Consider the following 13,965-nt stretch of genomic DNA (forward strand, 5'->3'; position numbering starts at 1 on the left):
CAAAAACAGAAAGAAACGAGATGGTTCGGCTCGGTAGACCATGGAACTTCCTACCTATTCATCGCCGCTTTCCCTCAATCGTTCCGCTTCGCATCTTCATTTCACTACGTTGTAACATATTGCTGCATTGCGGTCTTTGGGGAGCGTTGACATGTGTGTAAAGTAATAGTAATCGCACAAGTTCTTGCAACGTCTATCTTCTCCATGCTTCTCGTGGTCGCAACCAGGCTTACTAGGCCGTGCACCTTGTAGCCAGCATCTGCGGCTGCTGTGTGCGAGGGCCAGGGCAGAGGCCGTGCCCACGTGTCTCTCATACATCATACAAAGTCCGACTCGGCTCAAAGCCCCGCTGTGCGATGACTGCCGGAGTATTTTTGTGGTGAGCTGGACCATGGATACCCTTCCATTACGCAAAGGTACATGGCACAGCCAACAGTCACCATGCCATGTCGGAGCCATCCCTGAGAGCGTATTCGCAATTTTTTGCCGCAACCAATCGCGGACAGGTCCTCAGACAACGGCATCACAAACCCGCAACGGCTCGAGCCTTTGGGCGCGCCATGTGGGTCTGCAAGCCTCGATCGGCAAGAGACATGACAGGAATCTCCACTCCAAGAGCCACGCTGCACGCGCCAGAAGCAAGAACATGGCCGGCATTAGACCATGGCAAAAGGATAACCCCACCCACGTCGCATATTGCAGGCGATCACATGGCTTGGGAACGGATATAGCCCACCAAAACGTGCACTGTTCAGAGCAGATCGGCAGTGACTACTTGTGACTCTACGAAACGGCGACATCTCCGCCAGTGACGTCGCACCGATACTCGTAACTGTGCTCTGCGACCTTGTCCTACCACACTGAACTTGCGCACCGGGTGTCCACGTGTCGTTGTGCTTGTCGATGCCGTTCTGTTCCAAGCCACTCTGCGGCCACGGCCTTTTCTAGATGCTCTTTATGACCCTGGGGTCCTCGGGGGCCACGACGACCTGGACTTCGGACCCTGATAGCTTTTCGCATTTTTTTGTGGCCCCCCCACAACATGCAAATTCCACATTGTCCATGAAGGACCGTGCGCAGACCCGATCGTATGACCGTGGCAGTGCATGTTTCAGCCTCGATCTTGTTAAGCATTGGTGTTTTCGTGGGCTCGGCTATGACTTGTGGCGCAGGGTGATTGTTTACTTCATTTTCATGGGGTATCTGAGCAAGGCCTGAGCATGAAGAGATAGTCAAGAACCACTGCATGCTTTGTAGCCCAACAAGTAATCCATCAGACTGGCATTATAATTCCCCTCCTACGCTAACGCTCTGTCTCGCGTGGAATGTTTCCGCTAACCCATCCATGCAAGATACACTCCAATAACATCGTGCATATGAATCGTAGGTAGATCAGCTTTAGCTTAACATATTAATTGATGTTTGTTCAGTTCAGTTCACACTGTACTCATTGGCTAAAAGCATCATAGGATCGTAATGGTCATTGTGGTCGCTAGGTTCGTTGAAGCTGGCTACCATCGCCTGATGCTCAACCCGACCAATTAAACCGCCAGAATCCGCCTTCTCGGGCTGAACCTGTCCTCTTACCTCGTACTTGGCATAGAAACCGAGATTTTCGCAGTTTCTGCAATTCCAAGACTCCTTGCGCCGGCTCCATAGTATCTTCCAAGGTATCAGTAAACGGTGTGGACCTGACTGATACTATTTTCCAGCCCTTATTGCCGTCGTGGCATTAGAGTCAGATAGTTTCGGAAAGTTTTCAACCAGACTTATATTTATATTCATATGTTCCGACTAGACCTTCAATTCCAAGAGGAAGTATGAGCGGATATCAATATTCCCTGTCCTGTTTGTCCCACATACTAAAAGCTTTTGCAAACACGCCCAGTCCATCATCATCTCGAGCCTCGCACGAAATAAAAAGCTCCAAACGCCGATCCATAACACCATAGCGGTGAAACACCGACTTTCCTTGAGATGTGCCACCTCACACCAGCAGCACACGACCTGCAACGCTTCGCCAATGAAACGATGTTAGCTATCATCCAAAGCCTTCTAATGTTGGCCTGGGTTTTGTAGACATCCATTTCGCCCCACAGAAGCTTTAGTCGTCGTTGTCATACTCGGCCTGGTTGCTGAGATTCTTGGGACCATCCTTCCGAATTGGAATCTTGATTCCTTGGCTTGCGAAAGTTTTACTCAGAGGCGTGCTTTCAATGACACCGGGAAACTTCTTTGCCGAGTAGACTTGAAACTGATCCGAGAAGCAGGTAGCCAGAACAGGAGCACGGCCAGTGTTGAGAGTGTTGTTTCCCGAGCCACTGCCAACATCAACAAAGTTCATCTTCAGTCTGTACTCGTTAGCGTGGCTTCGGTGGCAGGATCGAACAGGCTGGCGCGTACCTGAAGGTGCCTTCTGTCCGCACAGACAGGTCTTGAAGCACGAACCAGAACCCGAGCTGGTTCTCCGTGTCGGTGAGCTTGAATGCGTTGACCGACAGACTGCCGATGAGGTTCCTGGTGAACATGCCATTCGTGGAGGTGGGAGCGGGCAACGGAGCCATGGGCATGGAGCTGGTGGGGTAGGCAGTACCGGGATAGGGATATCCTTGAGCAGGGGCCGGGTACGCGTTGTAGGCGGGCATGTTGGCTGGGGGATATGCAGTCTGGGGCATGTGGCGGCCGTATGCGTCGACCTGGGGCATGCCGGGCATGACCTGGGGCATGTACATGGCCGGACGCTCCACGGGCGGCGGGTACGAGGTGGTGGTGCTGCTCGAGATGCTGACGGTCGGGGCGCCGCTGCTATGGCGCACAAGGTTGACCTCGCGGGCGCCGTCGGCATCCCAGAGGTCGACCGTCAGGACGAAGAAGGTGCTGTCGATGTCGTTGGCGTCGATGGGCTTGCCCGTGGCCGCATCGCACACGATCAGGCGCACGCAGGGCGGCGGCGTGATGGGCCGGCGGTCCTGCGGTTGGTCAGTCAGGCGTCTCAGCGGCTCGCGCGGCCATGGGCGTGCGGGGGGCATGCGGGAGGCTCACCTTGTCGCCGAAGCCGCACATGCGCGCGCGGATGGGCTGCTGCTCCACCACAAGTCTACACAGGGTCAGCGGGCGGCGCGCCTGGGCGCTGGGGCAGCACGCACCGGTACATCTTGCCATTCTTGGAGCCGGTGAAGGGCTGCAGGTGGTCGTTCCGGTAGACGGGCACCTGGGACGGCGGCTGGTGCGGCGGCAGGTGGTTCATGGCGGGCTGGTCCTGGACGGGCGGCAGCGGAGGCAGCGCGTCTGGTTTGGGCGGCGCGAGGGCGCCCTGCGACTGCGGTGCGGGCACGGGATACTGGTTGTTCTGGCGCGAGTACATGGCTGGGTGCGGTGCGGTGGTGGGCGCCGAAGCGGGTAGGCAGGCAGGCAGGCGCTGCAGGGGCGGTGGGCTGCGTTTTCGTTTTCGTGCTCGTTTTCGTGGGTGCGAGGCGAGCTGGGTGGAGGAAGAGGGAGGGACAGAGAGCGCGCGCAAGAGGGTGGAGAAGCTGGGAGAGGCCGTCAAGCTAGCAGTCGCATTGTCTTTGTCCCAACACTGCGAGGGCTCAACAGAAGACGCGCGCCCGTGGTTCGACGCTCCCGCGCGTCACACGGCAGCCCGAGCCTACGCTGGTGCGCGCAACAGCGACAGCGACAGCGGCGTCGTCGGCGTCGACGTTAGTCGAGGGCATGCGCTGCTCGTGGGCGGGCGCATGCAGCGGGCGGCGGAGAGGCGCGTGGGAGCGGTGCGCCTTGGCTGCTGTCAACGGCGCGGCAAGCGATTCACGGTCGCACTGGCGGAGGCGGTCCAAGGTCGATGGTCGCACAGCGAGAGGGCGAGAGCGTCGTCGGGCAGGCGACGACAACAACGACTGTCGTTGCGGCGGGCTGGTATGTGCGGCCCGCTGTGTTGGCGCTGAAACAAGACCCTCCGCGCTGCTCCTAGCCGCTAGCTGCCCACCACACGGCTATGTCCAGGTACATGCAACACTTGCTCCCATGCATCATGAGAATGTCTTCAATTCCATCTACGCCGGGCTACTTGCCCGTACGTGAGACGCTCTACTCTAGTGATTGTTTAATGTCCGTTGCGCGCCACTCTGCCTGGCTTCCTCCCCCACCATGTTGCATGTCGAATCGAGCATTGTAGCATCTTGCCACCACTCGTCAGGCTAGCCAAAGTGGAAAAGCGTCTGTTTTTTGTTTTTGTTGCCCTTCTTCTTGCCACCTCCAGCGTCCTCCCCAGCAGTCGCTGCCGGTGCTGTGCTGCTTGATGCCATCCCTCCTGCTGCACCCCACGCACTGGCCGGTGTGCTCCGGCCGCTGTTGTCCCTTCGGACTCCTGCTCCCATATACCCGGGACTGAAAAAGGTGCTCGTTGGTTTCGGAGCGGCAGGTAACGCAGGGAAGGCGTCCGCAAGGCTGCTCTTATTTAATGCCACTGACGATGTAGCACGGGACGGCATGGGCGAAATGCGAGGAGTTGCCGAAGACGTTGCCCAAGGGGTCTGTCCTGGTTTCGCCCCGATACGGTTTGATGAAGCTGCGGGGAGGGCAGGGAACGTGCTGCTGGATGCCGCATTGTTCCAGCTTGCGTGTCTGTTGACCGCCGACCGTGACGATTGCACAGTAGAGCTTTTTAACTTCAACACTCTTGACCCTCCGTGTGCAGACGGCCCCCCATTGAGCGACTGGCCCGTGGCCGATCCCGGGAGCGACGGGTAGTCTTCGTTGATCGCTTTCCAATCGCTCCATGCCTTCAATAATGCTTCGCGCTTCTGCTGGTTCTCAAATATCTCTGCCAACTCCTTTACCAATTTGCCCAGCTCAGCAGAACCTGTGTCGAAAAGTGCAAAGAATCCTTCGATTAGCTGCGTAGCTGTTATTCCAGAACTGCGAAAGGCCGAGATGCTTGAGCGGAACTCCTGCAGCTTTGTCTGGTCATTGCGCAGCATGTTTGAAGCTCTTTCTGTTACCGCACTGTGTCGAAGCAAACGTGCCTGCTCTTGAGGTGTTTGCGGCATAACATTGGGCGCCGGCGCGTCTAGCTGTACTTGACCAACTCGATTCGAAAGCTCGTTCGCCAAAGTCCTTACAGGGCGTGGTACACTGACAGTGGGCGGATCGCTCGCAGACGGTCGGGGTCGAGCGGCGAATGCCTCCGTGGGCGTGGGTCCGGCGGAAGGCCTTCCCCCGGAAGGTGTCCCAGACGTTGACGAAGCATGTTGCAAAGCCATCTGTCGCTGGTAAGCAAGCTCAGCTCTGGTCATTGGCTGAGCTGATGATGGAGGTAGCGGTTCCGAATTTGGATCTCGCCCCCGTCCTGCTCGTCCGCCCCTGTCGCCTCTTCCATCCCTACCCGCGCGGCCTCGCCTTCCGTCTTGTTCCTGCTCGTGCGACCGTATTGAAAATCCTGACATGTCCACTCTCCTAGCATCTCGAAGCGCGTCCTTTGAGAGTCCGTTCGGGTGTGTTTCCAGTTGATGTGCCTTGAGATCCATCTCGGAATCGAAAACAACGAACTTCTTCTCTAAACATTCCCTGTCTGGGCAAAGGAAATGATCTTTTCGAAAATGATTTTCCAGGTCGTCGTAGTCGAGATAGTATTGAGGCTTTCGGCCTTCATTTCGACGGTCGCAGAGATGACAGCGCTCATGCTTCTCCCTACAGTGCGTGTACAATTCGTCGTCTCCATAGAATCGTTGTCGACAGAAACCACACTCGGGATGCCCTTTGAACCCACTTTGATCAATAGCCCCAGGGTTATCGTCTCCAAACTTCTGGTGCTTTCGAAGCTCAGCAAATGTGAAGAGCTCGTGTTCATGCGTGAAGACTTTCTTGTTCCGTGTACAAAGATCGCTGGCTAGGTCAGTATAGTGCTACGGGCCTGAATAGTTTTCACCTAGAGGTACTCACCACATAACTTTTCCATGTGCCGTCTTGACATGTCGGTGCAAATCCGGCCAGCCCAGGCAAGCAACGTCGCAGACACTGTCCGGGCAATTGTATTGGAGCAACAGCCGCGTGTCGTCGTATGTCTCTAGATTCTCGAAGTGTATCCCGAGATTATCGTCTGACTTGAAGAAATCTGCGGGCGCAAACGCCTGGAAAGTTTTGTTCGGGTCGTCTGTGAATATCACATGGTCGGACTCAGTCCTACAATGCGCGCATGCCTTCGTCTTGTATAGCGCTCGTAACCGCAAGGAGCAGATATGGCAGGAGCGGTGGTTGCATGGCGCGACAGCGGTGTGCTGTACGGGTGATGCGCAGATAAAGCACACCTCACCTTCCTCTGCGTCTGTGTCTGCCTCTACATCCGAGCCCAGCACGACTGGTCTTGCAGGGGCTGCCAACACACCATGGTTATCAGGCGCGCTGGTAGCAGGCGCTTTGCCTTTGTCCAACGACCGCGCTCCCCGACTTGCTCCGCCGTCTCGGTCTGCGCGGCCTCTGCCCCGTCCCGCTTGCGTGCCGCCTCGTCCACGGCCCCTCCCCCCAGTGTGTTCATGATTCTGCTCCGAGCCGCCCGAATAGAAGCCTCGCCCTCGCCCTCTGGCCCTTCCGCCGCGGATGGGACTGGCAGGGTTGAGGCCGGGTGTAGGCAAGTTTGCGCTCGTAGAGTCCATGCGGGGTGTTTCCTGGGTGCAAGATGCTGCAACAATTGTTTGGCTGCGCGCAGATCGCGACGAATTCGATCCTGGCGGTTGGCACGAGGCGCGTGGGCTCAAGGGCACGCCGTCCCGCGAAATGGTAAAAGTTGCGAGGGTCCGAGTTTGTGATGTATTATCATGACGCAGGATTCGGAAGCGAATCACGTGGTACCCCGCCTCAGCCTCACATGCAGGCACAGCCACCTAGGCATGGAAAGAGATGACTCAATATCCACTCCCGAAGGCGACACAATGACGCGAAATGATTCATGAGATAGCGTCACTCGACTCGCAATATTGCTTACAATTATGCTATGGCTTACACACAGATGCAGCCATGGCTGCATCCGTACCACTGGGGCTGCGTGCTGCACCTCACTAGCGTGAGTGCGCATGTCTATGTCTGCGTGGTGCCGTCCACCGCCACCCCCCTACAATCCCTCCTTTGATAAGAGGCATCGAACGAGTCATATTCACGATTCGCGCAAGCCGCCCTCCTCTTCGTCGAAGTCGTCACCATAGAGCAGGCGCTTGGTCTGCATCACCTGCTCTGCATCGCCCCTCAACCGCTCCTTCAGCCAACCCTCCATGCTGAGTATTTGATCCGTGTATTTATCCACTTCACCCTGGTATTGCTGTGCTTCGTGTTTCTTCTTGTCTACTTCGATGGGGTCTTGCTCGCTGTAAGCGGCCAATTCCTGTCGAAGTTGCTCGAGTTCCTTTATCAAAGTGGCGTGCTTGGTAGTGAGAGAATCGCGGTCCATCCCTCCACAGGTCAGCTGAAGAAGCAACGCGATACGGAAGGACCCTACCGGTGTATGCAAATGTCTCTCCATCTTCGCCGCGCACCGCTCCTGCATCGTCAACCTTCCTCTGCAGTTCCGTGGCCGCAGTATCGGCTTTGATCAAGTCCTCCTGAGCCCTCTCCAACGCAGCCTCTCTGGTCTTCTTTTCGTCACTTGGAAAGCTCCAGTACCAATTGCCACTGCCGATCTTCTCAACGCAGATCTTGTTGTCGTCTTGGAGGGCTTGCAAATAATCCTTCACTTGCATGCCGCTGATGGACGCAACCTGTGGAAGTGCCTTCTCAAGGTCTTTGATGCTATGCGCGACAGCCGTTTTATGGAACCACGCTTGAATGGTCGCCACTCTGGCGACGTTGATGGTGATCTTGGGTGCCTGGGTCATGTGAGCGGGAGGCAGAACGCAGCAAGGCAGACGATCTCACCATAACTGAGCTGTAGGACTACCGTAACCCAGGGCAGGGCTTGACGAAGTTAGACGGTGAGTTGATCACAATTTGGGGTTCGGAGCGCTTGTTGGGATCATTTGTTGATGTGGTCGCACCTGCCTCATTGTTGCCCAGGAGGAAGTCACGGCACAGTACCGTACAGCTGTCTGGATCAGAACGACATGCCCACAAGCTAGCCTACGTCGAGCGCCCGTGCGCGAACCCATCACACATATCGTGAGCATCGTATTTCACTGGAAGTGACATGTCGCTCTGCTTAGTATCTCTTAACCCAATTTGTCCGGAAGAGGCATTTGCACATCGTCCAGCAACTCCTCCTCCTCCTTAATCCGGAATGGCCTAGCAAATGTCTCGTCCTCTTCCTCTCCGTCCTCTTCCGTCCTCTTCCTCCTTGACTCTCGCGTTTTTCACAAACGTCTCGTCCTCTTGGCTCCCCTCGGCTTCGACCAGAGCAAGATGGCCCCTCTCTCCCAAGGTTGCTTTCATAGCCTCTTCCAACAGGACACCAAACGCAATCAACGCCGTCTCATCCATGCTCTTCCAGGAACCCGATTCTTTTCTGTCTTGTGAAAAGTTACAGTCATACAGTTGCGCGATGTATTCATGAAGCGCGCTCAACAGGTCGCTGGAGGGCAACGCCTGGCTGGAAGGAAGCTTTCGGTGAGCAAAGTAATAGTCTGCCTCTTCGTATCGCGGCGGAGCGCGTCGTTGCTTGAAAAGGACTTCGTCCGGGCGCAGCCGTAGTGTTGCGCGCTTCTGCTCAGTTGCTGTTGGTTCGTACACCCCCGACTGCGTGACTCGTCCTGCATAACGTTCAATTCATGAATGCATGATGGCTTGGCCCTTGTCTCCTTACCTGCTACAGCATCGTAGACCGTCGACCTGCTTGATCGCACCGTTTCCGACGGCATTCCGCCCTCGACAGATGTATTTTTGAGCAGTTTTTGCGCAAACGGAGGCGTTACTCCCGGCTTGTGGCTTTACTGTGGGCTCTCGGGCAGCCCCTCAAAATGCTGCGACTCAATTTATAAGGCATGAATCCGATTTGCCTTTTGGATGCAGCAGCAGGTGAGTATGTAGCCCTAAGGACCTAGTGCTTATATAATCTGTGTGTCGTCATCAACCGCGGTTGTTAAAACTTCGTATGTACGGCAACACGAAAATTGCCCGACAGCGCAAAGCATGTAGTCGCACATGAACGCACAACAAATCGCCAACCGCGCATACGGAATCAGCCCAACTCATGTCATCAAACGCGCGCTCGTCGCTCATCTTGTCTACGCGCTCCAGCCGTCATCGGTAAGCTTTAGCGCACGACTCCCTTCTCCTCACGAACCGAACGAGCGCCACAGAGCACACATCGCGGGCGTCAACGCACTCACCATCGACCGCTTCGACGGCCGTTATCTGCTTTCGGGCGGCGCGGATTCCTCGGTCGCGCTATGGGATCTCGAGGCACGGCCCACGGTCGTTGACGGGGACGCCACATATGCGCCGCTCTCGACCATGAGGAAGACGGCAGAGGAGCATAAGCTCGGCATCACGCAGGTCTCCTTCTACCCATTCGATAGTCTGGCGTTTCTCACGTCATCATACGACCACACAGTCAAAATCTACTCCAGCGAAACTCTTATGCCGTCTGCATCCTTCGATCTTGGTAGCGTCGTTTATAGCATCGCGCTTTCGCCCATTGCATCGCACTTGTTGGTCGCATGCGCAACCCAGCACCCCACTGTGCGCCTCGTAGATCTGCGCTCTGGAGCAAGTTCACATTCACTTGCTGGTCATTCAGGTGCCATCCTCAGCACAGCTTGGAGCCCCACCCGTGAACATATCCTTGCCAGTGGAGCGACAGATGGGAGTGTGCGCTTCTGGGACGTCCGTCGTAGCGTGAGCGAACTGGGCATCTTGGATATGGAAGATTCCGTAGGCCTGTTAGGCAGGCCGGCTTCGTTGTTCATGCGCAACTCGGTACAAGGCAAGGCGCACCGAGGCCCTGTAAACGGAATTGTATGGACGGAAGACGGACATCATTTAGTAACATGTGGACACGATCAACGCATCCGCGTCTGGGATACAAACACTGGCGCAAACACGCTTGCGAATTTCGGACCCATGGTCAAGAACTCGGATCTTGCGCCGTGCATTCCACTTCTCCCACCAGCAAAGCATCTGCAATCAGGGAAAGACGTTTTGTTCTACCCGAATGAGCACGAGATCCTGGGGTATGAGCTGTTCGACGGTAAACTCTTTCGCCGCCTGCGCCGCACCGAGCAGCAAAAGCAAATGTACGGGATCCGTGGCCAAGGACAGCGCAACGCCAAAGACAAAATTACATCATTGGCGTGGCGTGCGCACGACGTTGAGATGTACTCTGCACATTCGGATGGCAGCATCTCGGTGTGGCTACCGCGGACGGAGGAAGATGCCGCGTTGGACGAAGAGGCTCACGAAGAGCAGGAGTCGAAAGATGAGAGCAAGAAGCGGAAGAGGGGAGTGTTAGATGAGATCTACCAGGACTTGACAAAAAGATCCCTTACGTTCGGAGGAATGTAAAAATCTAATCACATGATCATTCCGGTCATCCAAACTGTTCTGTCTACGTAATGTGCGTACTGCGTGACGAGATAGCTCCATTGTGACTCATTACGGCACCTGCGAAACGTTCGCTCGCTGCGTAGCGGGGAAACCGGCACCTCGTCTTGCGTCCTCGATGCATTGAGCTTGCACCCTCTAACCCACAAATGCTCGCTTCTGGCTCATTCATGTTCGGCGCCTGTGTGCCCTTGTCCAATAAACTCCGGTGACTGTCACTGGATTCGGCCGGGGTGATTGCAACTGTATTGCAATCGCGACACACGAGTTAATGAAGTAAAGTTAGACATGATGATCGTGAATTATATAGTTCAGCTAGGCTGTGCATCAAAGTGCGGCAGTCGGGCAGGCACGAAATTGGAGTTCTTGTTGTCAACCTGTTTGTCCCTCGCTTCGTCCTTCAAAGACAGCGGCCTATTTGGTGTGGTAGCTAGGCTAGAATAGTCAGACTCATCGACGTGGAACGAGCTGCTGTCCGGCATAGTCTGTGTGTCGACGACCGGAAATGGCGACAGCGCAGGCTCTGAATCGGGGCATGTTTCACTGCCTGTTGTGCGCATGAAAAAAGGCGACAACGTCGTCGATGGCGTTCCCATCTGACCTGGAGGCGCTGTAGAGCTCGGAGAGGGCGATAGTCGCCGAGGAATAGGGAGATGTTGATGAGCTGCTGTAAGCCCACGCCTGACGGCTAACTGCTGTGCTTCCTGGCGCCGCCTGTGGACCTCAGCCTCCTCCTGTAGGCGCAGCTGCTCCTCTTCATGCTGAAGGTCTGTGAGGGTGGTCGCCTCATCCGTGGGCTCTAAGGGTAACCGCGTAACATTTGCTTCGTGACTGTTCCGGCCAGGATCTTGAATGTTGCGAGAGGAGGTCGACTTGGTGGACAGGCGAGAGGCAGACGGCCTCTTGCTCTTGCTGCCAGACGGCGCTCTGTCCTTGCCGCTACTGGCATCGTCGTACCATTGTCCTGTGGTCCGACGCTCGAGGGCCACGGCAAACTCGTCGTCCAGGGGCACAGCATCGTCCAGCTCGTCCTCGCTCGGGAAGATGTCGCCGCGGGAGCTGAACGAGTCGGTCGTGTGGCCTGAAGCGTTCGTCTGGCTACGCTTGCGCCCGTGTGTTTTAATGTCGCTGCCGTGCTGCGCTTCGGCGCCGTCGTCGTCGCTGCCCTCGATCAGAGGCTGGGCCTCGTCGTAGCTCCTCCGCGCCTGGCCCGGGTGCTCTGTCAGGTCTGCGGCCGAGGGCCGGTAGCGCAGCACCTTGCCGCCGAGCCTGAAGGGCAGCCTGCCCAGGAAGCCAAAGTACGAGGAGCTGGGGATGATGGTGGGGTCGGGCCCGCCGTCATGCGGGGGCACGGCGCTCTTCCTGCGCGGCCTGGTAAATCGGGGGTCGCGGTTGCGGTTGCGGTCGCCATAGCTCATTGCGCGCGGGCGACTGGGCTGGGATGTGGTGCCGTAGTTGGCGGTGGCGCCCCACAGGCGGTCGAGGTTGTCGTGCCCCCAGCCCAGCAGCCCGTCGTCCTCGTCCCCGTCCCAGTCGTCGTAGAAGTCGAAGCTCTGCTCGGCGCGGCCCCGCGACCGCGCGCGGTGCCGCCGCCGGTCGTTGTGCGACGGGAAGCAGGGCGCCGTGCACGCATTGGCGCACTGCGTGAGCGACGAGAGGCAGGGCGTGATATAGGCGTGCGCAAAGCTGTAGAGGCCCTCCTGCGCAGACTCGTTGGCATGCTCGACCGTGTCCGAGATGTTCTGCAGCGTGCGGTTCCACCGCGGGTCACCGCGACGGTACATTGCGATTGCGCTGGGGTGGCGGCGCGCAGACGGCGCATCGACCGTGCGCGGCAGGAGACGTCGACGTCCTGGCTGGCTGGTTGACGGCCGACGTGTTGCGCTGGTGAATGCTGGACAGTGCTTGAGCCTTGCCTGCCTCGGCCGTTGACGTACGTCTGCGCTGCTCTGGTTCGGCGGGCCTAGCCTGGCCCCGGCCGCCGGCCTAGCACACCACCGGGGCACCTGTACGCTTCGCTTCACGTGCACGCTGCATTCACCGTCCGCGCCCATGCAGCCCCAGCCTCCTCGCACATTGCCCCCTCGCAACAATGCGCTACATACGCTTCCTCAAGCCTCCGCGGGTAGTGCACGACAAACACCGCCCCAGCGCCCACGTGGCTTGCTTGGTCACCATCACCTCCGATCTGGGCGACTCGTTCCTTCCATACAGTCTCACGCTGTCCGCAGAGCTCATTCAGGACGAGCAATATGCCAGCGAAACGGGACTGGAGCCGGACTCAGATTCTGACGCGCAGCTTCCAGCCCCTGATACCCTGCTCTCCTACGACAATGTCAAGGCTTGGAAGACGTTCCAATGGAAGGAAGGGATGCGCAGCCTCCCCATCACCCTTCCCCTTAGTCGGAACTACAAACAGGATGGCGTTCTCGTTGTGCGAGTAGGCGCTGAGCCCAAGGCCGATTCTGATGACTTCAACCGCATGCTACTGGAAGACTCGCCCGGGGTGGTGTCGGTTTGGAGTGCCCCTTTCAACCTTCGTCGCAGCGCCTCCGTCGCAAGGACCGTGGAGAGACGCTTCAAGATCGGCTCTCGCACCCATCGCATATTTGAGGAAACAGGCGAGAGCATTGCCCGTCACGTGTGGTAATTCCTACCCGCATTCGTCAGCAATAAGCCCACGCAGCCCTTGATTGACAATTTGGCAGGGACGCTGGGGTTGCATTGTCAAATCAGCTGCCTTGCCTTTTGGGGCATTCTGGCATAATCAACAGTATGGTAGCGGACAGCCGTCGACGTCGAGGTCATGCCGATGCTCTACTGTCAAGTGCATGCTTTGAACCACCGTTGCGTGTCATTGAGCTCGGTTCCGGATGTGGTATGGTAAGCACAATTATCTCTTAAATGGCTTGCCAGAAGCAGCTCACCATCGCAGGTCAGTATAGTGTTGTCCCATTTAGTTGCAAACGTCGAAATCTCTGTCACAGATCTGGCCGAAGCGCAGGCAATCGCTGTACGAAACATTGGATTTGCGTCAAGATGTCGCACAAATAAGGCCGTATTGGCATTTCACGAGCTAGATTGGGAACACCCTCTGAGGTATGGTGGCTCGCTAGAGCGGGCGGTAGATCTCGTAGTCGCAGCGGATTGTACGTACAACGCTGACAGCAGGTTAGTGTGTCTTCCGGTAAACTTAGGCCACATTGTACTAAACCTCTCACAGTCCAGCATTTGTCAACACCATCCAACACATTGCCTTACAGTTCCCTTATGTTACAGTTGCGGTCGCAATGAAAAAACGCCATGCGAGTGAGGACGTGTTCTTTAGCCTCATGTCTGACGCTAAGTTCCAAATGACTAGTTCAATCTTGTTCCCACTTCCAGGAGACCAGTCAAGTGGCGAAGAAACTATAAGCCTATATCTTTTTACATATCTTTATACCTAGA

General features: G+C 56.6%; 7 protein-coding genes across 7 annotated transcripts; 2 read left to right on the forward strand and 5 right to left on the reverse strand.

Moving 5' to 3' along the window:
- Positions 1-816: 816 nt before the first annotated feature.
- Positions 817-1,436, reverse strand: CC84DRAFT_424184 (uncharacterized protein). Its single transcript, XM_018186172.1, has one exon. It carries the CDS (start codon positions 1,246-1,248, stop codon positions 853-855), a length of 396 nt encoding a protein of 131 aa, XP_018029112.1. The 5' UTR covers positions 1,249-1,436; the 3' UTR covers positions 817-852.
- A 668-nt stretch (positions 1,437-2,104) lies between these two features.
- Positions 2,105-3,364, reverse strand: CC84DRAFT_1223495 (uncharacterized protein; the record flags this gene model as incomplete). Its single annotated transcript, XM_018183498.1, has 4 exons — positions 2,105-2,351; positions 2,404-2,969; positions 3,043-3,097; positions 3,147-3,364. 4 exons carry the CDS (start codon positions 3,362-3,364, stop codon positions 2,105-2,107), a joined length of 1,086 nt encoding a protein of 361 aa, XP_018029113.1.
- An 829-nt stretch (positions 3,365-4,193) lies between these two features.
- On the reverse strand, positions 4,194-7,859 carry CC84DRAFT_1105658 (uncharacterized protein; the record flags this gene model as incomplete). Its single annotated transcript, XM_018175106.1, has 5 exons — positions 4,194-5,880; positions 5,938-6,673; positions 6,844-6,989; positions 7,149-7,437; positions 7,484-7,859. 5 exons carry the CDS (start codon positions 7,857-7,859, stop codon positions 4,194-4,196), a joined length of 3,234 nt encoding a protein of 1,077 aa, XP_018029114.1.
- A 223-nt stretch (positions 7,860-8,082) lies between these two features.
- Positions 8,083-8,987, reverse strand: CC84DRAFT_424178 (uncharacterized protein). Its single transcript, XM_018186171.1, has 2 exons — positions 8,780-8,987; positions 8,083-8,726 (listed from the first exon to the last, which is right to left on the reverse strand). The coding sequence occupies exons 1-2, from the start codon at positions 8,832-8,834 to the stop codon at positions 8,263-8,265; spliced, it is 519 nt and encodes a 172-aa protein (XP_018029115.1). The 5' UTR covers positions 8,835-8,987; the 3' UTR covers positions 8,083-8,262.
- CC84DRAFT_424204 (WD40 repeat-like protein) lies at positions 8,774-10,654 on the forward strand. The gene has a single exon (XM_018186173.1). It carries the CDS (start codon positions 9,118-9,120, stop codon positions 10,477-10,479), a length of 1,362 nt encoding a protein of 453 aa, XP_018029116.1. The 5' UTR covers positions 8,774-9,117; the 3' UTR covers positions 10,480-10,654.
- Positions 10,655-10,829: 175 nt separating this feature from the next.
- CC84DRAFT_1105554 (uncharacterized protein) lies at positions 10,830-12,302 on the reverse strand (the record flags this gene model as incomplete). The annotated part of the gene is made up of 1 exon (XM_018175101.1): positions 10,830-12,302. One exon carries the CDS (start codon positions 12,300-12,302, stop codon positions 10,830-10,832), a length of 1,473 nt encoding a protein of 490 aa, XP_018029117.1.
- On the forward strand, positions 12,160-13,965 carry CC84DRAFT_1169906 (uncharacterized protein; the record flags this gene model as incomplete). Its single annotated transcript, XM_018179784.1, has 4 exons — positions 12,160-13,164; positions 13,227-13,401; positions 13,454-13,689; positions 13,742-13,965. The coding sequence occupies exons 1-4, from the start codon at positions 12,611-12,613 to the stop codon at positions 13,962-13,964; spliced, it is 1,188 nt and encodes a 395-aa protein (XP_018029118.1). The 5' UTR covers positions 12,160-12,610.

This window comes from Paraphaeosphaeria sporulosa (genome assembly GCF_001642045.1).
Source record: "Paraphaeosphaeria sporulosa strain AP3s5-JAC2a unplaced genomic scaffold CC84scaffold_17, whole genome shotgun sequence".
In the NCBI taxonomy this organism is placed as follows: domain Eukaryota; kingdom Fungi; phylum Ascomycota; class Dothideomycetes; order Pleosporales; family Didymosphaeriaceae; genus Paraphaeosphaeria; species Paraphaeosphaeria sporulosa.

What these genes read in the sequence shown, in the direction of transcription:
- CC84DRAFT_424184 (XM_018186172.1), bottom strand. Translation starts at nt 1,248, where the DNA reads ATGCAGTGGTTCTTGACTATCTCTTCATGCTCAGGCCTTGCTCAGATA.
- CC84DRAFT_424178 (XM_018186171.1), bottom strand. Translation starts at nt 8,834, where the DNA reads ATGCCGTCGGAAACGGTGCGATCAAGCAGGTCGACGGTCTACGATGCT. An exon ending in GGTCTACGATGCTGTAGCAG is followed by an intron (nt 8,727 to 8,779) that starts GTAAGGAGACAA and finishes AACGTTATGCAG; the next exon opens with GACGAGTCACGCAGTCGGGG.
- CC84DRAFT_424204 (XM_018186173.1), top strand. Translation starts at nt 9,118, where the DNA reads ATGAACGCACAACAAATCGCCAACCGCGCATACGGAATCAGCCCAACT.